This window comes from Ovis canadensis, chromosome 1 (genome assembly GCF_042477335.2).
Source record: "Ovis canadensis isolate MfBH-ARS-UI-01 breed Bighorn chromosome 1, ARS-UI_OviCan_v2, whole genome shotgun sequence".
Lineage (NCBI taxonomy): Eukaryota > Metazoa > Chordata > Mammalia > Artiodactyla > Bovidae > Ovis > Ovis canadensis.
The window spans coordinates 71708380-71735345 of NC_091245.1; the positions used below are offsets into that span (position 1 = coordinate 71708380).

General features: G+C 38.4%; 1 protein-coding gene across 2 annotated transcripts; it reads right to left on the reverse strand.

Moving 5' to 3' along the window:
* On the reverse strand, positions 1-21472 carry GCLM (glutamate-cysteine ligase modifier subunit). Of its 2 annotated transcripts, none has more exons than XM_069573440.1 (7): positions 20790-21472; positions 17262-17327; positions 15913-15997; positions 12820-12879; positions 11254-11456; positions 8390-8504; positions 1-3991 (listed from the first exon to the last, which is right to left on the reverse strand). In XM_069573440.1, the coding sequence occupies exons 1-7, from the start codon at positions 20913-20915 to the stop codon at positions 3822-3824; spliced, it is 825 nt and encodes a 274-aa protein (XP_069429541.1). In that variant the 5' UTR covers positions 20916-21472; the 3' UTR covers positions 1-3821. The 2 variants fall into 2 exon arrangements, with proteins under 2 accessions (XP_069429541.1, XP_069429498.1); XM_069573397.1 differs by having other exon boundaries at positions 20409-21289.
* Positions 21473-26966: the final 5494 nt, after the last annotated feature.

The following is a 26966-nucleotide window of genomic DNA, read 5'->3' on the forward strand; positions in this document are numbered from 1 at the left end:
TCTTGTAGAACATTTTATACATTTATTCATTGCTCAGGGATACATATTAAGGTTTTGTCTGACGTTTCTGGTAGTGAAACTACATAAGACATACTCTAACATGTCTAGGGGCCTGGGGCAAGTTTTTGTCTTTTATAAAATGTGACTTTTCAAACCTTACCTACTCTTGTCTCACTAGAAGCCATTCCTTTCTATCTGATAAGAATAAGCTCTTGAAGAGAGTGTTTTCACCGAATTTCTGAAGTTTACATATAAACAGTTTCATCATTCAGTATAAGTGTATTTATTGAATACAAAGCAGGCACACCCCACATCCCACTCTATGATCCTAACTCTAAGGCTAGTTTCTTCAGGGAGCTTTTCTTACGTCTTCTCACTCTGCTCCCAGCAGTCCTATTCCTTCTGTATGACCCTACTCCCCTTTCACGGCTTTCATCATTAACAACACACACAGCCCTTTATTGCTCTTGTTCACATTGAGATCTCTCTCGCCCCTCAAATATACTTATCTGCTCTTTGAAGACAGAGCTGTTTTCATTTCTGTCTTTCTGCCAACACCTTGCACAGTGCCTGACACACAGCAGGCATTCAATACATCTTTATTGAATGAATGTATGAATAACTTTATGGCTTGGATGTTTAAATTTTTGTCATAATTTATTTCCAAATCATACTCAGTTTGAATTTAAACAGTTCAAAATCAATGTTTCAAGATGTTTACAATTATTGCAACAACTCAATTAAAAAATATACAACTCATACTTTAAGTTCATAATATAGTTAAAATTAAAAACTGTTATAACTATTTAATGATGCATTATATTTTGCCTTTATAGTATACTACTAAAGACACATAAAAGTAGAATTATCTAATTAAAACATTTTCCCCTCCTAAGTATATTTCTTACTCTGAAAACTATAAAAAATTAATAAAAGTTATAGTACATATTTTTTAAAAATAAAACACATATTGTGTGTGTATATATATACACAGATACACACTATCTCTCTCTCTCTCTCTCTCTCTCAACTGCTTACATTCCTAAATATTGAATCTGGGTGGAAAAGTTAGAAAGACTTCTAAACTTTCTTAAGTTTAAACTTAAGAAGTTCTAAACTTCAACTTTTAGGTTCTAAAAAGAGACACAATTAAATGAGCCTTAGACCTTTATCACTGAAAATCAAGATCCTATTTCAGTTACTACTAGGCTCTGGTAGGGAAAAGTCTGTTTATCATTCATTCAAAATAGAATAACTTCACTTTTCATTTCACACAGCTGTCTAAATGTTCCTGTCAATGGAAAAATTATTAGCTGTTATTCGTGATTCAATTTCTAGCACTGGTTGTTGGATGCTCTATTATCATACTGGCACAATGTGGTCTTCAGAATTCACACTACATAAAACACATTTTATAAGACACCTGGGTTCTTTTTTTGACTATGGTTTCTTAGATGAGGATTCAAAACAGACTCATTACAGAACAAATTACAAGTTACAGCACAATGTGTTAAAATAAGGCTCCAGTGTATTTTGGACATATAATAATAAGCTGCAGCTTCTTGTCATGTTTACTGGAAAAAAAGTTATATAAATTCTTTATACCTTGGGTCACTGGATACACATCTCCCCAGAAAAACAAATCTGTTATATACACTATTGCTCACTTAGCTTTCAGTTTTAAGCAATTATTTGGTAGTATCATCACTCTTTATTTTATGGCTTTTTAAACATTAAATCCTTCAATATTTGAAAAACATTCACTATATTCTGATAGTTCACCAAATAAGTGAATATCAGCTTAGAAAAGATGAAGCCTTAAAAAATCAGTTTTTTAAAGAAAGGTGATTCAGGAACAGAAATTAAAGGTATAGAAGCAAAACAAAAAACACATTTAAAAAATGCCATACATGATCTCCTTCATGAAATGAATCTATAATCTTGGTTCCTTGTCAAGAGTTGATGGAAAAACACACAAAAAGGTCCCCCTGAAATCTGGATATATTGGCAATATACGTTTTTTTTTCCTATTTTCAAAATAACCTTTAAAAATCCGCTTTTGTAAGCCTAGGGTTTTAAAAAATAATAAATGTGATATTTAAGTACCCTCTTAAATATCTTGGCCAATTCACTGTATAGGCTTAAATTAAAATGAGCATTTAAGACTTATGTTACATGAAAAAATGTACATTTCTAAATTAAAAAGTTAACTATGTATACTTAATAACATTACATACAATTAATATAAAGGCTACAGAAGGCTTTAGGAAGCTGAAAGTCTAAACAAGTTTTAGTAGGTAAGTCAGCTGATTTCACATTACAATTCTAATCAAATTATACAACTAGTAAACCACAAAACCTTACTTAGGATAGGAGAAGAGTCTTGTTTATTTATATAATATTGATTTTTAATGTGTTTATTTTGAATATGGAATCACAGCTCTTTTCCCTAAGCTGAAAAAACTTGGGCAAATTAGTTTTATATGAGTTACATACATGTGTATGTGTGTGTATGTACATATGTGTGTATGTATGAATATATATATTGTCATTAGCTTAGTTTTACAAACCATATGTTAAAATACATGGTTTAAAAGTATTAATTGAGATATAAGAGATTAAAAAAATTTTTTTTCAAACTATTTGGGTCACAGATACAAATTTATAGAATTACAGAGACTAACAGTATATACCAAAGGTCACAACTTATTTATTTGCTATTTTCTGGTTCTTAATCTAATGAGGAATCATATTAAATAATACACAGTCTCTTTTAGCTTTAAAGTTTTGGTTATACTGTTCTACTTTTAAACAGTTAAGACCGTATCTCAAACAAAGTTGTCTAAATAGACAACACTGACCCTGAATTAAAGATTTTTTTCACCTCTTTTCTGGCTTTTAGTCCCTTGCAGTCGGTTACTAGAAGGGAACAAGCACTGCATATTTTACTTAATTGTTTCTTCATCCCTGTGCTCCCTCCCTCCTCCTTCCAGAGCCCATAGTGCCCAGCACACGGAAATCGCTCAATACTTACTGAATATTCGTGAATGAGTAGAAAGATACTAAGGACAGATTGAGAATTAAAAAGAATCTGGATGTGAAAATAGCTGCTTTTATAAAGCCCCCAAACAATAAGATCAAAGCTCTTAGTCTCCTTTACATATTTACTTTGGTCTGTCCTTGTAATAAAAGCAAGAGCAATTATGGCACAGAATACGAGGTTAAGTCACTGCAGGTAAACTACAAGCAAGGACACATTTAAAAAATGTAAGTTTCCATTCATGTAGTGAAGAAAGGACTTTTATTTACACTATTAGTAGATCCCAGCTACTCCAGTTAGTCTGAGATATAATCATCTTATCAATGACAGGAAAAATATCTTCCAGTATTTCAGTTTTAACAATTGTAATTAAATTGCTTAGTTATACTATAGAGTAAGAAGCAATTAATGAACTGTTTAGAAATAAAAAATATGTATATATATTACCCTGATGCCTAGGCCAAAATATATCTAATGACAAATTTTCTTGATTGCTGTTGTCATAAAAATAAAGGAAAAATATATTGCAAGTATATTCTTTATAGACAATTTCAATTGGAAAACAATAGTTTAATGAAAACAATAGAGTGGTTCATGTGAGTGAACTGATATGGAAGCAAGAGAAGTATTCAAACTTGACAGATAACATATTGTCAAATATAACTAAAGAATATCTGCCTCCAAGGCACACTTACAGGCAGTAATTAGATTTTTACACATCTCAATTTTATCTTATATTCAAGGAAAATACAGGTCAGTAGGTTATGGTCCTAAGCTGCAGTTAGGAACCCTTTCTTTTAGCTTGTAAGATGTAGCCTTTTGATTTGATAATTCCTCTACTTTTAACAATGACCGAGTACCGCAGTAGCCACAGAGGCACCCACTCATGTGCTCGAATGTCAGGGATGCTCTCCTGAAGTGCTTCTTGGAAACTTGCTTCAGAAAGCAGTTCTTAAAACAAACAACAAATAAAATCCCAAATTGTTAAACTTGAAATCAAAGCACTTTACTATGTAGGTAAGCATTTAAATACAACAAAAGAAACACCTCAAAACTGAATATTTATCCTTAATGTGTGCTACAAATATGAATCAGAATATCAGAAAAACCCAGGTAGTTCCTTAGAAAGTATCTCCACCTGTAACCCAGCCAGTTTAACTCATAATTTCTGGTGAGAGGAGCCTGAATACTTGTGTTTTTTTGACAGTCTCCAGGTGATCCCAATGTACAGTCAGGGACAATAAAGGAAAGGACAAAAGGAAAAAAATATGGACCATTCCACTACCGTGTATTTCCATCAAACTATTTTTTCTGTATATATTTATTTTATATGTATGTATGTATCCATATCTTAAAAACCAGAAATCATACTGCAGTTATAGCCTAATTTATTTATTTTTTCACATATATTATGGATATTTTCCCATGTAATTATTCTGTGAAAGCATTTTTCATAATTCTCCCGATATATTTTATAGATATAATTTCTACATTTTCTTATTGTTGGCAAAAAAATTAGTTTTTTCCTAATATTTTGCTAATAAAAATAAAGCTTGATGAACATCCTTAAAATGTGTGCCTGGCTATGGAATGACAAAGTCAAAGTACAAGTACCTTTGGAAGGTTTGATACATGGTGTACTGCCAACTGCTTTTCAGAAAGACTGCACTTCACAATTGATACTGGAGTGCCAATCTTACCATATCCTCACCAGCACCAGCAATCATTTAAAAAACCTCTCCCAACGGTTGTCTTTTAATCTGCATCTCTTTGATGAAACCATTATTTTCTGAGTCCACATTTATATCTAAGACCTCTGCCAGTGCTCCGATTTACAAGTCCCCTCCTCACTTCCTCCTCTCTAGTCACACTGGCCTCGTGGCTGTGGCCTGAAATCCTCAAACACATTTCTACCTCGGGGCCTTTGAATTAGCTGCTCCCTCTTCCCTGAGCACTCTTCTTCAAGATACCCACACGGCTCTCACCCTTCTTGGAGGTCTGTGATTAATGCACCCTAGCAGAGGCCTCCCCAACCATCCTACATAAAACAACACCCCCTAACCTGGGCACTCTTCTTCCTCAGGCAACTTTTCTCCATGGCACATACCACCACTTATCACATTCAACATTTATCTTATTCGTGTCTCCTCCCATCAGAATATAAATTCCATGACAGCTGAGATTTTCCTGACTTGGTCCTGTATTTCTAGTACTTAGAATGCCTGGCACATAGTCTACTGAAGAAATCACTCAATATGGAAAGATTCCACTAGGGTCAGAACCAATCCTACAGATAGGGATTAGATGACCATCTATGCAATATGATTTGGGAATGTCAAAGAACCTGCCTGCCCCAAAATGAACTGCTGTGATATTTGAATAACAGCAATACTAAACTCTCAGTAAATATTAGCTACTGTCATGTGCCAGGCACTTTTCTAAGTACTTCACATGTATTAACTCTTTTAATCCATATGTTAACCCCAAGAGATGGATATTATTTTCCTTTGCAGGGGGAAATCGATGCAGAGACATTAGATAACTTGCCCAAGGTTTACACAGCTAGTAAACGGTAGTTTTCACAAATAAAATGGTAATTTTCCAAATATTTCTGTTTGCGGATCTGTTTTTCAGATTGTCTAATCGAGGAACCCTGAGGGAATGAGGCATACTATAGACTTAATGGGAGTGAGGAGAGGAGGAAGGCCAATAAAAAAGGAAAGGTCTTAAGTCAGAATCACATACTTGACAATTGTACTCTGACTGTAGTTAAACGGTTACCACAACTTCTAGGACAAAGAATAATGGAAAATAAACCTTTCTGAGGAATAAGGGTAATTATGAAGAGAGGAAGGCCTTTCGGTGACTTATAAACAAGATTCTATTTTAGATGACAAATATAGTTAAATGTTTAATAACTTGCTTGCTTAAAAAGTATATCTTACTGGGTTACTTCTCTCTGTATAATAGGTTCCAGTTTCATCCATATGAAATGAATCACCAGCCCAGGTTCAATGCATGATACTGGATGCTTGGGGCTGGTGCACTGGGATGGCCCAGAGGGATGGTACGGGGAGGGAGAAGGGAGGGGGGTTCAGGATGGGGAACACGTGTATACCTGTGGCGGATACATGTTGATGTATGGCAAAACCAATACAATATTGTAAAGTAATTAACCTCCAATTAAAATAAATAAAAAAACTTACACAAAATCAGAAAACTATGTTATTCACTAACTACATTCTTTTAATTCAACTAATGTTAAATCTTTAGAATCAGTAAGCATGACAAAACTTTTAAGGGAACTGCTCCATTACAGATCAAAGTGTCTGAAGACCCATTTATAGTATGTGCAGGATCAGACTATAAATTCTACCTAAAGGGCTTAGAATCAAAGAAACATCCTGAAGTCAAATTACACTGGTAAAACAAAGACACACTCTCCCCAAAAGGATTAAATTTGTCTTCTCCTATACATATGTAATACATCTTTCCATGACGATGTATCGGCACATGATCCACATGCCCACATTTAGATAAACAGAAATAAAACACTAGACACCTTAGACTTTTCCTGGTTCCTTTCCCACTGGAAAAAGAATTACGTGTTTTTCAAGTGGAGCACAAATGGGGTACAGGCTCACCGATCAGCTATTTGTAACAACTGCTGTTGGTAATAATTACAGTTGGAAGAGCCTCCACAAAGTAAATAGAAAAATTAGATAATATAAGCCAACATATAGGAATTTAAAATTTAAATAGCTTATATTTCAGAACAAATCAGCACAGCAATTCTTTGTTGGATTTTCACTAAAATGACTTTTTAAAAAAATGAATCTAATCACTTATGCGTGAAAGCTCTGCTGGAGAGGGAAGGTAAAAGCAACTATGTCTTATTCTGGTATGATTTAAATGGAGGCTGAAAGAAAGTTTTGGACCTGAAATATTACAATACTAATGTTTCAAATCAGAGAGAGAGTGGGGAAAAGATTCCAGATTCACTCAGGACCTAGGTCTAAGCTCAGACTTCAGGCTAGGCCAGCTGGGTGACCTTGAGGAGTTTCTTAAACTCTAAGGCCCTATTTCCTTATCCATAAAATGTCCAGTTTCACTTGTGAGAGTTACAATCTCTGAGGCATGTAGTATGATGCTTAGCATTTGAGAAAGAATAACTATTAAAACTCCTCCTCCACTTCCTATAAAACAGTAAAAAAAAAAATGAGAATGAGGCAGACTGTTTATAGTAAGGTTTAAGTTATCCATAAGCATCCTAAATATAAATGGAATCACACCACCTATACAAATGTCATGAAATGAAAGTAAAAGCTGAAAGCTTTTATTTAGGAATCACCTATAAAATAAAATTTCCTCCGATTTTTATTAAATGAGAACTTCTATAAAAGTGAAAGTGAAGTTGCGCAGTCGTGTCCGACTCTTTGCAACCCCACGGACTGTAGCCTACCAGGCTCCTCCGTCCATGGGATTTTCCAGGCAAGAATACTGGAGTGGATTGCCATTTCCTTCTCCAGGGGATCTTTCCGACCCAGAGATCGAACCCGGGTCTCCCGCACTGTAGACAGACGCTTTACCGTCTGAGCTACCAGGGCAAGTGTCATGGGAATTTGAAATTTTCACAAGCTAGCTCTCACTTGTATACCAAAAAGAACTATTTCATAGAGCCTGTATGTTTACTTAGTAAAACCCCACCTCTGCTCACTATGAAACTGTGAAAAAATGAAGATGGAGCAGACTGCTAGTAACTAAAGTGTAAAACACTATCTTCCCAGCTTTCCAACTTATCTTGTAAAATGTTGATAAAAAAGTATCCTACAAAAGGCAGACAAACCATTCTCATTAATCAAATAACATTTCTGATTAACATCAAACATATATGTCTTGCTGGTAATGATTAATAAAATACCTAATCAAATACCCATCTTAAGATGCTTAAGTTTCAAATTAAATTTTATCTGCTGCTTTTTCCAGATATTTATCCTCTTTAATTAAGTGGCCTTTTGGTGCAATCTCTGCTGTACTACACAATATTATATGTGACACTAGTTAGAGTATCTTACAAGATCTTCTCTGTGTAGCTTAGTATTTATAAATCTGAGCAGACTGGATGTTCAGGAAGTGATCTCTTCATTTCTTTTCCCATTGGTACAAAGACAAAATTAAAGCTTTCTGAAACTAAAATAAAGGCGTATGTGTTTTTAACTATTAAGAATAGTTCTAGGTGACAGCATTGTACCTTTATCATTGTACAATTAAAAATTAAGTTTTAACAAGTAGCTTCTTATAAAATAAAAGCACCTGATCAATCTCTACAAATGAAAATCTCAGTCTTACCTTTTGGATCATTATGAGTCAATAGCTGTATGTCAAACTGTTTAGCAAATGCAGTCAAATCAGGTGGCATCACACAGCAGGAGGCAAGATTAACTTGGTTACTATTTGGTTTTACCTAGAAGTGAAAAAGAAAAATCATGACATCTCCTTTAAATTAAGTACTTCGAAAAGTAGAAAGCAATAAAAGGACTCAATTTTAGAACATATGAAATATCACATCCTACAGTGCTTCAAGTTTACTTTTACATGAATTTATTTTTTACTTTTACTTATACTTGTGCCCAGAGAAGGCAATGGCACCCCACTCCAGTACTCTTGCCTGGAAAATCCCATGGACGGGATTTTCATAGTGAGCCTGGTAGGCTGCAGTCCACCGGATCGCGAAGAGTTGGACACAACTGAGCGACTTCACTTTCACTTTTCACTTTCATGCATTGGAGAAGGAAATGGCAACCCACTCCAGTGTTCTTGCCTGGAGAATCCCAGGGATGCGGGAGCCTGGTGGGCTGCCGTCTGTGGGGTCGCACAGAATCGGACACGACTGAAGCGACTTAGCAGCAGCAGCAGCATACTTGTGCCAGATTTTTTTAAATTAATTTTTTAATTGGAGGATAATTGCTCTACAATGTTGTGTTGGTTTCTGCCTTATATAAAACAACGCAAATCAGTCATGACTATATAAGTATCCCTTCCCTCTTGGGTGTCCCTCCCACCCCACCTCTCCATCCCACCCCTCTAAGTTGTCACAGAGCCCCAGGTTAGTCTGTGTCATAAAGTGGCTTCCCACTAGTTATCTATTTTACACATGGCAGTGTATATATGCTTCCTAGGGGGCTAAGTGGTAAAGAATCCACCTGCCAAGCAGAAGATGCAGATTCAATCCCTAGGTTGGGAAGATCCCCTGTAGAAGGAAACGGCAACCCACTCCAGTATTCTTGCGGGGGAAATTCCACGGACAGGGGAGCTTGGTGGGCTATAGTCCATGGGGTCCTGAAGAGTCAGACATGACTTAGGGACTAAATAGCAGCAGGAGCATTGTATATATGTCAATGCCACCTTCTCAACTCATCCCACCCTCTCCTTCCCCCACTGTGTCCACAAGCCAATTCTCTACATTTGTATCGCCATTCCTTCCCTGCAAACACGTCCATCAGTACCACTTTTCTAGATTCCACGTATATATACAAATGTATGTGTGTGTATATATATACGCATTAGTATACGATATTTTTCTCTTTCTGACTTACTTCACTCTGTGTAACAGTTCTAGGTTCATCCACCTAACTATAACTAACTCAAATGCATTTCTTTTTATGGCTGAGTAATATCCCATTGTATATATGTACCACAACTTCTTTAACCATTCATTTGTCAACAGACATCTAGATTGCTTCCACGTCCTGTCTACTGTACACATTTCTGCAATGAACATTGCGGGTACGTGTGCCTTTTGGAATCATGGTTTTCTCAGGATATATGCCCAGTAGTGGGATTGCTGTGTCATATGGTAGTTTTATTCTTAGTTTTTAAGAAATCTCCATACTGTTCTCCATTGTGGCTGTGTCAATTTACATTCTTAGCAACAATGCAAGAGAGTTCCCTTTTCTCCACATCCTGTCCGGCATTTATTGTTTGTAGATTTTTTTGATGATAGCCATTCTGATTGGTTTGAAGTGATACCTCATTGTAGTTTTGATTTGAATATACTTATTAATATACACTTTTCTGACTCAACGGTACTGGTAACAGGAAAGGGAAAAATAGCTCTAAGGAGAGGGGAATAATCCAATATATTCCTACACTGTTAAAAAGTCTCATGCTAGAACCTACCATCTAATATATCTGCCTTGAAAACAAACATGATTCTAAGTGTGATGGTTCCACCTAGAAAGGAGATATCTTAGAGACAAAGGATCAAATACAAATGACAAGCATATTTAATGCTGAAGTATATGATATGGTTATTAATCATATACATTTGAAAAAGAGAAGAATTAGGTCATTCCTAATAGATGCTCTGGTTAATTTACAGATACATTTCAGATCACCCAAGTGATCTTAGCGATTCAGCAGAGTCTTAGCCACATTCTGGCTAAAACCAAGTCAAAGGGACAAGGAGGCAACTTTTCTCTAGGGTTTTCCTGCCCAGAAGAAAATGAAAAGGCTGGGGATGAAGTAAAAGGAATAAAGAAAACAGAGACAGCAAAGGTAAACTACTTGTGAGCAGCTTCCCTAATAATAGTGTAGGTTATTAGGCCAGAGAGTGGCAGTCATTAGTTTATGACTCCTACTCCGTATCAAGACTTCCCTGGTGGCTCAGACGGTAAAGCGTCTGTCTACAATGTGGGAGACCCAGGTTCAATCTCTGGGTTGGGAAGATCCCCTGGAAAAGGAAATGGCAATCCACTCCAGTACTATTGCTTGGAAAATCCCATGGACAGAGGAGCCTAGTAGGCTACAGTCCATGGGGTCGCAAAGAGTCAGACATGACTGAGCGACTTCACTTTCACTCCGTATCAAGTTATGTGAACTGAAGGTCTTACATGTCTTTAAATAACAGAGCAAAATATAAGTTATATATGATATTCTCTTATTAGAACCATGGTCTAATAACACCTAAAGGAAAACATCATATTTTTATCACATAGTTAAAAGTGAAGGAAAGAGCCTTAATTCATTTGGCTATGAATGTTTCAACAGACATTTTCTAGAGTTTTTTTTGTCAAAGTCTGCCTCCAAATCCCCATATGTGGAACAGGCCCCCCACAGTGGTGTCTGCTCTGTGCATGATGTTTAATGGGATGCAGCAAAGACTGTGAGAGACAGGGTGCTCCTGGAGTGCTCAGGATGCAGGTGTCCTTTACCTGTGCCCACTGATACAGCTGCTCCAACTGGGTTTTGTCCAGATCAGAGGTCCCAATAGCAACAATCTTTTTGCTCTGAACTAAGTTTTGCAATTCTTCCCAGTAAGGCTGCAAATGTTCCAAGGAAAGATTCACTCCATCTTCAATAGGAGGTGAAGCAATGATCACAGAATCCAGCTGTGCAACTCCAAGGACTGAGCAGGCTGATGCGGAGGGAAACACAAAGAAGACAAACGTCTGTACGTAATGAAGGCAAGTTGTTTCTAATGTCCTTTGCTCCCCCACTGAATTCTGCCCATAGTTCACTAGTACTCTATGTAACAGACTATTCCACTAGGTTTCATAATTTACCTGTCATGTATAACATTTCCATCTTTTTCAAAACAATGAGTATCCATTCATCTACTTGGTCTGTGTGGCAGACATGTGGGTTTCCTTGACCTGCCTCACTCCTGGTGAAACTCACAACTACTGTAGGCTCCCTATTTCCTAGGCCCCAGGACTTTCTGGTAGCTTCTGACCTAATAGCCTATAACTGTCGGGTGTGCTGTGCATGCATGCTAAATTGCTTCAGTTGGGTCTGACCTTTGGGATCCTATGGACCTCTAGGTTCCACTGTCCATGGGCTTCTCCAGGCAGGAATACAAGAGTGGGTTGCCATGCGCTCCTCCACACGATCTTTCCAACCCAGGGATCAAACCCAAGTCTCTTATGTCTCCTGCACTGGCAGTGGGTTCTTTACCACTAGTGCCACCTGGGAAACCCTGTAACTGGTAGTCATAGCAAAGAATAAGCTTGAGACGATGAGAAACTGAATTTATGGCCTTAACTCACACATTAATTTAGGTGGCTCAGTGATAAAGAAACTGTCTCCCAAGCAGGAGATGCAGGTTCAATCCCTCAGTCAGGAAGATCCCCTGGAGAAGGAAATGACAACTTACTCCAGTATTCTTGCCTGGGAATTCCCATGGACAGAGGAGCCTGTCAGACTACACAGTTTAAGGGACTGCAAAAGAGTCAGATATGACTTAGCAACTAAACAACAATAGATGTAGGTAACTTCTTAGTTTTTATGAAAATGAATTTATTTTTACCGATTTTTATTCCTTCCATAGTTATATTACAGAGCTAGTTATTTAACTGTTCAATGTATGTAAATACGAGAAGAATGTTTTAAAAGAAAAAATACTCATTAATTATAATGCTATATAGTAACCTCACCAGGAGATGAAAATAGATAAAAATGCTTGTTTTTGTTGTTATTCTTTTGATATTTCACCTGTAGTACTAAAAGAGTTAAGAATATGATTAAAGAGAATTTTTATCTCCAAATGTATAGTTTACCTACAGTTATGTTACATCTCTTACAGTCCTCTTATATATCAAAATATGACCTTACATTGGTTAATGTGATTTCCACAGAAACCTTAAAAATTAGGCTAGAACTTGAAAAGTAAAATTGCAATGAGCTCATTTTTTTTAAACTAGACGTGAACACAAGATATATTAATACACTTACAGTAATTTAAAGTTCACTATGAAAATAAAAGTTAAAATTTTGCTTACCCATATCGACTGCATTTCTAGTTGATGATGAAGAGTTTGATCCTACAATGAACAGTTTTGCTGAGTGACAAAAAGAACAAAACAGATTATTATATTTGAGCAACATTCTACTACACAGCAGTAACACTGCTAAAATACTAAGAACAGATAATCCTGAATGAATTTTTTCCTTCCCTAGCTGCATTGTTTTATAGTTTTAAGACCTAAAAGTGTATTTCCATGGTAATTTTAAAAAGATATGCTAGTTGCCAACCAGTATCTGACTGTCAAAACAAAAAGGCAAATATTAATTCTCCTTTATTGGAAAGCAGGGCAGATAAATATACAAGCATTCAAAATATCTTTTTTTATGAATTAAACATTAATGGAGCATATTATATACCTGGGCTTTCCTGGTAACTCAATCAGTAAAGAATCTGCCTGCAATGCAGGAGACCTGGGTTCTCTCCCTGGATTGGGAAGATCCCCTGGAGAAGGAGATGGTAACCCACTGTAGTATTTGCCTGGGAAATCCCATGGAGAGAGGAGCCTGGTAGACTACAGTCCATGAGGTTGCAAGAGTCAGACATGACTTAGTGACTAAACCATCACCACATTATATACTTTCTCCAATAAACTAAAGTCTATATAAAGATTAGATTGCTTGTAATGAGAAGAAAATTGAAAAAACAAAACCAAAAAAAACCAAACAAACAAATATCCCGCAATTCTACTTTCCTAATCAATTTTAGACAATGATACCTTCAAGTTCTTGGTCATATGAAACATAGTATATATTTTGTACTTCTATGTATTTGGTTTATTACCCTTATGTAACAAATATTTTTTTATATTTCTATGCAGTATTTAGGTAAACTGCCAAGAGTCTCATCTCTAAAAGCAGTTACTGTTTAGATTTTTACCTACTCTGTACTTTTCTTTTGTTTTTTTTTTTTTGGCTCTGCAGCTTGTGGGATTTTAGTTCCCTGACCAAGGGTCAAACTTAGGTCCTTGGCAGTGAAAGCACAGAGTCCCAGCCACTAGACTGCCAGGGAATTCTCTGTACTCTGTATTCTTAATGAATAATATCGATGGTAACTCTATGTTCAACTTTATGCCTGAAGCATTTCTGAAGATCAGAAATGTAATCATGGGTCAAAGGATATGATTCTTTTGTTAGTCTTGTTTTATTTATCTCTTACTTAAAAAAAAAATTTCATCAGGTTACCAGACCATTAAAAGTTAGAAGTTGCTCTCCTAACAATATAGGATGCTATTTAAAAAAGATATATATTTTTGCTAATTTGATAGGTACAAAATGAAATTGAAACTTTGGATTGATTTGACTCAACATTATATATATTGTATATATATAAATATGTATATATTTACTTTATGTAATAAACTCACTGTTCAAAAATCTAAATTTACTCAACAAATAGGTAGAGTAATAGGAAAGCAAGAAGAGAGAAAATCATAAAGGGTAATAGAGAGAAAACAGGGTTAATGAAATACCCTTATGTAAAGTGCTTGGCATTCAATACATACAACAAATTTTCTTTGTACAACATTTCTTGTCATTTCCTTTCTACTGCTGGATAATCTTCCTAAAATATTGTTTTCCGCATGTTACTTCTCTATCTAGAGGCTATCACAACTTCCTTACCAGCTGAGAGTCAATCCTTACCACTTTGCTCTAACTCAGCTCTGTAATTATATTCTGTGAAAACCCTCCCCATCATTACCCCACTGGCTATGAATTGGGTGTCATTTGAGATGGTCTCCTCTTTCCAAAAGAGGAGGCATTTTTAGGTAGGTGAAAAGAGGAAAGCTCTTGATGCTTATCAAAAATCTCAAGCCTTCCAGGAATCAAGGGCAACTTGTTAAGAGTTCCAAAATGGATCTACACCATGATGAATTGTAATACACCACAGAGAAATGCTGCTCTGATGACCTTTTCAACACAAACAGTAATGTGAAATTAACAAAAAGAAATGGGTTCTGTAGTCAGGCATACCTTGATGGACTCCTGGTTCAACCATTTACTTGCTACACAACAGCTTTCAAGTTATTTAATGTCATTTGTGTAATGGGGATAATAAACCTACCTTGCAGAATTGTTTTGAAAATTCTATAGAATAAATATAACCATAATTCTATAGAATAAATATAACCAATACGGTTATAACCATAACCATAATGGCAAGTACAATCTCTGGTATAAAGTGAGATTCAACAAATGGTAGTTATTAGAGTCAATGCTCTAATTCATCTTACGTGTTCATCCTAATAAGAATAATAATAAAATGACAACAACTACGACACAGCCACCAATAGTAATAAGTAAGTTTCCTGGCACTTTACTTTGTGCCAAGAACCATGCTAAGCGCTTCTTTTGTTATTTCATCTAACTTAAAGGAAGCTTGAGAAACAGGTGTATCCCCATTTTATAGATAAGAAAACTGAGCTCAGAGATGTTAAATCATTTGTTAGCCCTAGATTATGTCAGTCAGTAATCTGCACATCCAGGAATTTCAATCTAGTTAAGCTCAAGTATTTAGTGACTATGTTATGCTGACTGTAAGCCGAGGACAAGAACAGCTTTCATTCCTTGAACTTAACACTCTCTCTGGAAAGTAGCAGGAGTCCCTCCACCTTTGTTGAATGGGCACAGTATGTATATTATTTTTCTTCATGCGACTTGTTGCCCAGACTGGTTTCCCTGCTCCCAAGTGACCTCAGCCATTGCTTAGTAGTGTCACACCAGGAAGGGAGGACTTACACCGGCTTCGGGTGAAAACTGCTCTTAAGCCTTCCCTTTATTCTTTCCTACACCTTCTTCTACTGCTCTGATTAATAATGTCTCACATAAATTAGTGAGAACAAAATGAAGAGGTGAAGTTCTATTCTGCCTTCACTGAAGTAGCCAACAGTGACCTCCTATAACTCCTTCTTTAAAGCTGGCTATAAAATTATGTTATAAAGAATCTCTATATTTCCTACACTGAGTGATCGAGTTACTTATTACCAGAGTCAAAGAAAGGCTTAGCCTCATGCCTAACAAAACCTATTATCCACTGTAAAACAAAATGAACTGTAAAGGCTGGACTTTACCAGAAACTTTCATTTCTTCTCTTTCATCGGGATTTATCTTTTCTACTGCATGAGATACAGTACATTCCAAGACATCTGGAAACTCCTACAATAAACACATGATATTTACAATAAATATAAAATTAATGTTTTTACTTAGCTATATATTTTCTGCATAACACTCTTTAGAAGCAGAGAACCCGTAAGACAATAAAGTTCTTTACCTGATTGGCTTCAGAAAGTTTATAAAGCCCTGAAATAAAGGTAAAGTGCTGTGTATATATATATATGTGTGTGTCCATTTTTCTGGGAAAAAGTGTCTCATTTTGATGAGATACTCAGGGCGGGGGTGGGGGAAGGATGTATGACCAAAGACAAATGAACAAACCAGCAAGCAAGCTGGGCAGTATGTGAAGAGTGAGAACCATTAACACAGTCAATACTTCTACTCAGAAATCAATGAAAAGTAGTATTTTCCTTCTGGATACTGACATGTTAAAAACTTCCCATATGTCAATCGCAAACATTTTAACCCAAAATATATTTTTTTCTGAATGCAGTGGAAACAAGTAAAGGCAAGTCCAATGCATAAAAATGAGTAGTTAATGAGGGAAATGTAAAATATTGGTACATAAAAATCACTAACAAACTAACATTTATAAAATTAAAACAAAGTAAACAAGATTTTCCCATAATTCTTGAACACAGAATGCCTGACCACATGTTAAGTATCTACAAGTCAAGCGCAGAGTGAATGGTCATTTCAGAGAAAGGGGACTGATAGAAGACATTAATGAATGTCTGCCTAGCACCTTTAGTTACAAAGTTGCAGTATGCTCCCGAAAACAATTATTTTTAGTACATGTCCTCTTCCATACTTTTTAAGTAGTCTCTGTAATTTGTGACAAGCCTTTGGCTAAGCTGGATTCCAAAGAGTAGTTTACAGACTGTGTTTTGTATATTAATATTTTTGATAATAGTCATATACTGATATTCAATGAAACACTTCCTTACTGTTTCATAACTGACACTTATAAAATTATTTTTAGCAACTATGTTTTGCTTATAGTCTACCAAAAGCAATCTAGAAACCAGAACTGTTTGATAGTCATTCCTCTACTAGACCAAATATAAACTGGAACTAAATACACTCTGAGGAGACTGTGGAATCTTAGTAGCTTGTCTTACTGAAGAGTTGACTTACAGAGTTGGATTTTCTCTTTCATGCTTAAGCCTACCGGGTCAAACTGCCATTTCAACAAATGGACCACAGTGATTTTCATGCTAGTTGCCTATCTGACTTCCTGATCAAACCTGAGAAAATTAACTTCCTGCTTATTACATGATTTTTTCATTCACAGTTCACTCACCCTGATCAAATCTGGGCTGATTTGGGAACTCCACTCATTTAAGGTCTTTTGAATACAATCTCGAAGCTGCAAAAGAAATGCATTTTTAAGCTGTTAACCATATACTACACTTTTTATGTACTTCTACAATGAAAAAAGGTTGAAATAAACCTTCACCTAAAGTTAAAAAAAAAAAAAGGACTGTATTAATCTGATAAGTAGGAAAAAGAAGATACCCATAGGAAATACGATACAAATCAAAATTTTAATTCTACAAGGTTTTGTTTCCTTTAACAAAGATCAACTTATATCTGTTTTTATCCTACTCTTAATTCTCAAATGTTCTTGACCTAAAGCAGTAATCTAATCATTTAAAAAGTATTTTTGCACCAATGAAAATTTAAGGAAACTTTTGAGATGTAAAAGCATTCATAAAGAAACAAAATTTCAAGAATAAGGAAATTTATAAATGGAGGAACTGTAATCAAGCCCAGGCAGCCTGACTAGAATGAACCTTAACCACTATGTGCCTACATGAGAATCACCTGTGGTGTTCAATAAATGTTTAAATTCCCGAGCCCCATCCTAGATCTGCTGAATCACTTTCTAAGGGCAGCAGAACTTTCATTTTAAGAGGCATCCAAGTAATCAAAATGTACTCTAAAGTCTAGAAACCACCATAGTCCTATCTCACAGGAGTCAACTTGCATAAAGTCAGTTCATAGAAGTCATTTCCTAACAGGCAGGTAGACCTTAGACCTGTCATCAATGTTTTCTTATACAATTTTCTTACACTAACATTGTAGTATTCTGTAAATTCATTCAAGTGTCTAGTTATCTTTTATCTCTTATGACAGCGTATTTCCAACTTATTTAATAGTGGTCCAACATAAGACATACACTAACACAGTGAGTACAGACGTACATACATATAACAACGATAATTGACAAAGTAATATTTATGCTTACTATATACCAGATAGGCTGGTGACTTCTATGAGTTAGAAAAAAATATGTTGCTCCGTGAATCATTGAACTGACTTCTGACCACAAATGGGCCAACACTAGCAGTTTGAAATCAGTGCCTTACAAATACCAAGGGCACAGTACTTTGCATTCTGTGGGCAATCAATGAAAAAATAAATGACTAACTAGAAGCACATCCCTGAATTGCAAAAGCACTTTCCTAATATCAACAACAGAGATTAAACTTCTGAACTCACTGTCTGATCAACAGAGATTAAACTTCTGAACTCACTACCTGATCTCTGAGTGCTCATGATAAAAACCGACACAAGAACTTTACTGCTTATATTTCAGTATAGGTAATTACAAGGGACAACTGGTTTATCAAGAGCTCAGAATCACCTATTTAAGATTTACAATATATAACAGTAATTCATGTGCTAGCCACAATAAGCCATATGAATTCATTTACAGGGTCTATATATTTATAATCAAATTTGTCATTAAATAAAAAACAATTAGTTGATAATCATTTTAGACAGAATTACAAGTCAATATTCTCTGAAAAATGAATAAAAATTGAGGCAGCAGGAACAACAATTCTATCAGGAGTGCTGTGGCTCAAGTCATGGGAGAAATTTTAGAAATTTTCCTCTGGCAGGATGGTTAACTGGTGGAAGGCTTTCCAGATAAATTTCTCAATTCATGAAGATAAGTATATTTTCAGAGTGTTCTCTCCCTTCTGTCAGGACAAGTTATGGAACAGTCCAATGTTATAATAATATGAGAAATTCACTGACTATCACAAACTCGGTGATTTTTAATCTTTTATATGTTATCTGTACTGAATGAACGTTAACTTTGTACTTTTTTGTTCTCTGCTCTCTTCATTCTTACCACACATAGTATCATGGAAGATGAGCATCATCATAGTTTAGTGTATCATTAGATCTGGAGTTGTGTAAGAGTTTTAAGTCCCTCCTTCACCTAACCCAAAATAAAATACACAAATCACAGTTAGTCTTTTGAAGAATGTTTTTCAAACTGAGAGGTGTAACTCATTACTGCATTAACAAATCAAGTTTTTAAAAATTAAAATAAGAAAAAATTAAAATTAGTATATAGTAAAATCTTTTCATAAGATTTTGAGTGTGTGTGCGAAAACATGAAATGGACTGTCATGACAAAATGCTTTTTTTCTTTTACTGAGTTTGCAGTCAAACTGCAAACTACTACTTTAGCATGTGTTAAGTGAGATAAGAGAGAGAAAATGTCACCCAGAATTATCTATGTGCAAAATGCTGTATTGAACCATCAACCCTGGAGAAGTTAAAGGTCTAGTACAAAACACAGAAGTGTCTATCTTTGGGAGAAATAGCACAAGTGAGGGTGCTTAAAAAACAAACAAACAAACAAGAGAGACAAACTGATCTGCATCCTGGACACAAAATATGGTATGGATTCTGATTCTTATTAAAGTTGCAACCAAGAGTTACCATCCCCCGATTGGTCCTCACTGCCAGTAGGAGGCCTGGGCACAGGTCCAACTCATACTCAGAGGGATGCTACTGCTACTACCTAGTATATTTACCAACATCTTATTTCAAACTGATTAGGAACACAGTTGATAACATCATAATTGACGTAGCTTAGGAATTTTTTCTTTTAATCAAGATTTATCTCTCTGAACCAGATGGCAAGGGAGATAAATGCTTGCATGGGGTTTCATATAGAATCTTTTATTCCTCACCGTGACCTGATGATGATACAATCCAACTTTCAAGTCATGGGAATAGGCTCGCGAGGGTAACTTTCCCAAAGTCACAGAGCTCTTAAATTAAAAGTTTGTTTTATTGTTATTTTTTTAACACTAAAACCCGTCCTATACCACCAACATGCCTCAGCAATTAACTGTGCGTAATGATCAACTCTTCATTTCAGGAAGGACCAGCGATGTAACAAATATTCAACGAGAGTATAATTCCAGGTTATTCCCTGCCGTTTCAAAATTGTGGTCAGTCTTCTGCCAAACTAATCTTCGGCAAGAGAAATACATACCTTTTTCCAAAGCCGAATTTGAGTGTTCAGTCATTTGCCTCACAGCCAGAGAGAAACTACAGTCAACACCCTTAAAGCTAACTGGATTATTACTACTACCTCATCTGAGTCTTCGGCAAGATAATCCCCCCAATTTTTCTTTACCTGGACGCCGTGGGAGAAAGGGAGTGAGCTAGAGAGGGGGACGAAGAGCGGGATCGGCCCTCTCTTATCCCCTCGCCCGGGAGAGCGATCCAATAGGTTCGAGAGTTTGGTCATCAGCCGGGAGCACCGACAAGAGGCGTCACTCCTCATCAAGTTGCACCTGCCGAATTTGTAAAGACGCAGTGCCCCCCAACAGCAGGTTCGGACGCGACATCGAGCAGATAGCAGCCCCGGCTTCCTCTCGCAGGCGGAGCCCAGGTGCGCGCCTCGCCCACGTCCCCAGCGGCGCCCAGAGCCCGATCACCCGCCCGCGGAGCCGCCCGGCCCGGCCCGCGGCCTGTCCCTGGAGCCGGTCTCCGCCGGCGCGCTCGCCGCCCTCACCTCCTCGCTGTGCGTGGACGGGCACTTCTTCCGCAGGCGGCCCCAGTTCAGCAGGTTCCCCGTCTGCAGGTGCAGGGTGCTGGCCCGCGCCAGGAGCGCTCCGGCCGCGCGGCTGTCGGTGCCCATGACAGCAGCCGACGGAGCGGGCCCGGCGGCGACGGGGCCGCAGGCGGGGAAGGAGGCCGCCCGTAGGACGCGGTGCCCGAGGCCGGAGAGCAAAGCGCGAGGCTGCTCGCCCCGCGCGGCGAGACCCCGGCCTGCGCTCGGGCCCAAGGACGACGGAGCGGCGGCGGAGCTGCGGCCGGGAAAGACGCGCTGATGGCTGCGGCTCTCTGCTACAGCGGCCGCCGCGGTAGAGTGGACTCCCAACTGAGGAGCCGTTTCCTGGAAGACAATGACTAAGCAGAAATTGCGGCGGAGAAAGTGCTTCGTAACCGTTACCCGTCCCGCGGCGGCGCCGGGCGGGGCGGGGCGGCGAGCGGGCTGCGGGGCGCCGGCCCGCGGGTGACTGGCCCTCGGCCTGCGGCGGGCGTGGCGCCGGGCGGCAGGCGGGCGCGCGGCGGAGAGATCGCGGGGCACGCGGGGCGGGGCGGCATGGCGCGGGGCCCAGCGCGGGGCCCAGCGCTCGGCAGGGCTCCCCCTGCCGGCCAGAGGGCGGTGCGCCGGCCCGCTCCACCTCCATCGGCTGCGCTAGCAGTCTCACCTCCCAGCCAATGGGCTATCACGCTGGTGATAGACCTAAGCTACCGCTCTAAAAAGAGAAAGTACCGAGGCACTGAAACGCCCGCCGGTTTCCATTCTCAGAAGCAGTTCGTTTTCCTTCTTAAGGGCTTTCCCCCAAACTGCTCATTTTTCTTCACGTCCATTGATTAAAGGTCTATTGATTTACTCTATTTGCTGGCCAGTGTGTGAAGTCAAAGAGTAAGACAATCTCTGCCCTTGAGATTCTTCAACTGTAGTTCCAGATATGATTTAAGCAAATGAAACAGTGAGTAATACTGTAAGAATATCATAGTTTCCGGATGAGATTAAAGAGAATGCTTAAACTGGTGAGATCAGGGAAGATATGAGCTGTTCCCTTAGAGTTTGTGATTCTTTCAGTTCAGTTCAGTCGCTCAGTCGTGTCCGACTCTTTGCAAGGAAGCACTCCAGACCTCCCTGTCCATCACCAGCTCCTGGAGTTCACTCAAACTCATGTCCATCGAGTCGGTGATGCCATCCAGCCAACTCATCCTCTGTCGTCCCCTTCTCCTCCTGCCCCCAATCCCTCCCAGCATCAGAGTCTTTTCCAATGAGTCAACTCTTCCCATGAGGTGGCCAAAGTACTGGAATTTCAGCTTCAGCATCAGTCCTTCCAATGAACACCCAGGACTGATCTCCTTTCGGATGGACTGGCTGGATCTCCTTGCAGTCCAAGGGGCTCTCAAGGGTCTTCTCTAACACCACAGTTCAAAAACATCAATTTTTCAGTGCTCAGCTTTCTTCACAGTCCAACTCTCACATCCATTCATGACCACTGGAAAAACCATAGCCTTGACTAGACGGACCTTTGTTGGCAAAGTAATGTCTCTGCTTTTTAATATGCTGTCTAGGTTGGTCATTTTACTCCTATTAAATTTCATATGTACTAGACTTGGTAAGAACCGCGAATTTAACATTTATTGAGCTTTCCTCAACACATTTTTGCTTTTGTTGAGAGTAATCAGATATACTAAAAAGCAAAAACATAAACCTGTGTGGCTTGCAAATCTGACTTTATCAGGTACTGGTTATTTTACCTTAGACAAGTCGCTTAGTCTCTGTTTCACTTTCTCCCGTTTTTGCGGATAATAGTTTAAACTTCGTGATATTGCTGATAACTGACTATTTTTGAGCTACTGAAATGGCTAGTTCCCATGATTCCACCTAATACAACACTACTACGTTGGTTAAGTGTGAGGACTTAATGAGAGAACTTATGACAGCCCTCAGTACAGTACTTGGCTCATAGTAATGTCCAGTAGGCGAGATCACTTAGAAATACTGACTCTTCTCTTTCCCCCTTACAACCCACTTCTCACACTCACAGCAACATCACTGTCATGTTTTTAAAATTTACATTTAGAGAGGAATTTCCGGGTGGTCCCCTGGTTAGGATTTGGCACTTTCACTGCGAAGACAGAGGTTCAATCCCTGGTAGAGGAACTAAGATCTTGTTGGCCATGGGGCATGGCCAAAACAAAAATTCACATGTGTAAACTGCTTTGGGCTTTCCTTGTAGCTCAGTGGGTAGAGTCTGCCTGCAATGCAGGAGACCTGGGTTCAATCCCTGGATCTCCTGGAAAAGGAAATGGCAACCCACTCCAGTATTCTTGCCTGGAGAATCCCATGGACAGAGGAGCCTAGCAGGCTACAGTCCATGGGGTCGCACAGAGTCGGATAAGACCTAGCGACTAAACCATCACCAAACTTTACTCTTCACAGCAACAGACAGGTGATTTGTTGAAAATCTTAGGTAGTACTAAGTTTTGGGGCCTCCATCAAAACCCAGATCCTTCATTTTCAAACTCCTTACTCTTCCATACTACAATTTATGCTACATAAAGCGTATTTATTGAGGTAATTTTAATTCTTAAATGTGTATGAGCATGATTTATATGCTTTCTGTGCTTGTACAGCTTTATTTTACAGTATATTATACTGAATGATACCTTTGCCCTGGCATCATAATTTTGGAAGAAAAAAAGCCTAACCTTCTAAATTTATTTGTTGACCAAAACAGGGAATGCAAAATCAGAAGTATTTTGCTATATACAGTTATTTTGAGTGAGTTGCACCCCCCTCCTCCTTCTATGGAAGACGAAAAAATGCTGACACATTCATCTTTGGGAATGGTATAAATTTCAGTTTTAGATGCTTTAAAATTCTGCAAATGTGTGTAAGTATAAAGAGTCACTAATATTGACTGCCCTTTTTTAATTCTTCTTGACCTTTCCAGGATCTGATAACTACTGTCCAGGCTCTCCTTTAAAAACTACTCTCCTCACTTAGATTGAAATAAACTACACTACATGTTTCCTCACCATATTTGATCACAGAACACTTTTTAACATTGTAATGTGTTGTTGGAAGCCCAATAGAGGCTCATGAGCTGTAGATGTTTATGTTAAAGCACACAGCAAAAATGGTTTCATAAATAAATTGTTGTAGGAAGTGATTACATTTTTCATTCATAGTCCGTTTTTGTTTGATGTAAGAACAAGCAAAATATGAAAATTAAATTAAATTTCACCTTATTAAGGGGCCACTTGGTACATTTTATGCTTAGTCAGTTAAAACTGATTTAAATTCTTGACTTTTGTTTTAATTCCCAAAATTAATGTTACAACATTCAGGAGTAACTAACTCAGTCATGGCCACTTTAGAGGTGAAGGTTTTTAAAAGGATTTTTCAGACTTCCCTGATGGCTCAATGGGAAAGAATCTGCCAGCCAATGCAGGAGACATAGGTTTGATTGCTCATTTGGGAAGGTTGCACATGCCACAAAGCAACTAAGCAGGTGTATCACAACTACTGAGCCTGTGCGCTAGAAGCCAGGAGCCGCAACTGCTGAACCTCCCTGTGTGCCCTTAAGCCCTGCTGCTGCTGCTGCTGTCGCTGCTGCTAAGTCACTTCAGTCGTGTCCAACTCTGTGCGACCCCATAGACGGCAGCCCACGTCCCTGGGATTCTCCAGGCAAGAACACTGGAGTGGGTTGCCATTTCCTTCTCCAATGAGCGACTTCACTTTTACTTTTCACTTTCATGCCCTTAAGCCCATGCTTAGCAAAAAAGAGAAGCCACCGAAATGAGAAGCCTGTGCTCTGCAACTAGAGAAAAGCCTGCGCAGCAATGAAGCCCCAGCATAGCCAAAAATAAATGTAACAAAATATAAAAAGATTTCTCTAAGGTATTTCTGAAACCCAGATCGTTTGGAAATAACACAACTGTCACTCTCACACAATTTGGAAGAACAGACCGGTGGCTTGGAATAGAAAGAACATGAGTTAAGTACAGAGGAGTGGAAACACCCACAGCATTTTTTGAAAATAGGAAAGAGAGGCGCCTGCCTTGAGCAGGAGTACCCCTTAAAGGTGAAGGCAGTGAGAGTGTGATTAATGGAAGACCATTATCAGCAAGCTGGAGTTTTCGAATTTGGGTTAGGAAGACTTTGACCTTGAGTAAAACAAAGTCTTGACTCCAGGAAGTAAGAAAAAAAATCTATATTTAAAGTAATATTAATTTACTCAACAGATATTTCTTACATGTCTAGTACTTGTCAGATGCTGGACTAGGCACTACAGATTTAGGGTGAGCAAAGTATGACTTTATCCCTGTCCCCACATCATTTACAATCCAGTAGAGGAGGCCACTTTAGCCACTGCTGCTAAGTCGCTTCAGTCATGTTCGACTCTGTGCGACCCCAGAGATGGCAGCCCACCAGGCTCCCCCGTCTCTGGGATTCTCCAGGCAAGAACACTGGAGTGGGTTTCCATTTCCTTCTCCAGTGCATGAAAGTGAAAAGTGAAAGTGAAGTCGCTCAGTCATGCCCGACTCTTAGCGACCCCATGGACTGCAGCCATGAGTTACTTCTACCAAGAAGAGTGAGCAGATTTTTAATAAGGCTGTGTAGAGTTATTTTTCAGAAGGCCAGAAGGTAGCACTTTGCTGAGAGTCCTTCTGGTTTTCAGGTAGTCCTGTCTCACCTCCATAAAGCAGGTCAGACCCATTCTCCGGTTACCAGACAACTTGGCAAGAATTCTGGACAGCAGGCTCCTGAAATTCCAATATTTCACCCTGAATAAGACACAACACCCACAGACCCCTATGGTAAAATGATCAACCATCTTCTGGAAAATCCAAGCATGATGTTATCTAAAAATGAAGTTTTAATGAAATTCTAGGCTTTGGAGTCATTCAGAACTAGTTTAGCTTCCTGTCCTATCTCTTCCTTTTTTAAGGGATGGGCTCTAGAGCAAAACTGCCTGGGTCGGAATCTCAGTTCTATCTCTTAGCGGCCATTTGCACTTGGCCAAGTGACTTAACATTCTGTATCTTGATTTCTTCTTCCGTAAAATGGGCATAATTATCGTATTCTTGCTCATGTTGGTGCTATGATAATTAAAATGAGTCAAAACCCATAAATCTCTTAGAATAGTGTCTGAACCATCTTCAATAAATGTTAGTTATATATGTGTTTTTGTGTGTTTAACATAAATGTGAAACACTATTATTTTTATGCAATTTATTTTAAATTTAATTATATATTACATGTATAATTTAATTATGTATACATATATATGTATGTAGGTCAATATATAGATTTCTATTTCATGTATATTTTAGAAACCTAGTATTATGTAAATATACTATAATTTATTTATTCTCAGTATACAGTTTTGCACCCCAAGAAAAAGAAATGCAAAAAGGCAAAATGCCTGTCTGAGGAGGCCTTACAAATAGCTGAGAAAAGAAGAGAAGTGAAAGGCAAAGGAGGAAAGGAAAGATAAACACATCTGAATGCAGAGTTCCAAAGAATAGAAAGGAGAGATAGAAAGCCTTCCTAAGTGAACAATGCAAAGAAATAGAGGAAAACAATAGAATGGGAAAGTCTAGAGATCTCTTCAGGAAAATTAGAGATACTAAGGGAACCTAGATAGTATATTCAAAAGCAGAGACATTACTTTGCCGACTAAGGTCTGTCTAGTCAAGGCTATGGTTTTTCCTGTGGTCATGTATGGATGTGAGAGTTGGACTGTGAAGAAGGCTGAGTGCCGAAGAGTTGATGCTTTTGAACTGTGGTATTGGAGAAGACTCTTGAGAGTCCCTTGGACTGCAAGGAGATCCAACCAGTCCATCCTAAAGGAGATCAGTCCTGGGTGTTCACTGGAAGGATTGATGCTAAAGCTGAAACTCCAGTACTTTGGCCACCTCATGCGAAGAGTTGACCCATTAGAAAAGACTCTGATGCTGGGAGGGTTTGGGAGCAGGAGGAGAAGGGGACAACTGAGGATGAGATGGCTGGATGGCATCACTGACTTGATGGACGTGTGTCTGAGTGAACTCCGGGAGTTGGTGATGGACAGGGAGGCCTGGCGTGCTGCGATTCATGGGGTCACAAAGAGTCGGACACGACTGAGCAACTGAACTGAACTGAAGG

Bases quoted from the DNA above. Each gene is read 5' to 3' on its own strand.
- GCLM (XM_069573397.1), bottom strand. From the start codon at position 20,558: ATGAGGAGTGACGCCTCTTGTCGGTGCTCCCGGCTGATGACCAAACTC. The intron at 12,880-15,912 runs GTAAAGTCCAGC...TTTGTCACTCAG, and splicing joins AGAAGAAATGAAAGTTTCTG to CAAAACTGTTCATTGTAGGA. The intron at 11,457-12,819 runs GTAAGCAAAATT...CCTCCGCATCAG, and splicing joins TAGAAATGCAGTCGATATGG to CCTGCTCAGTCCTTGGAGTT.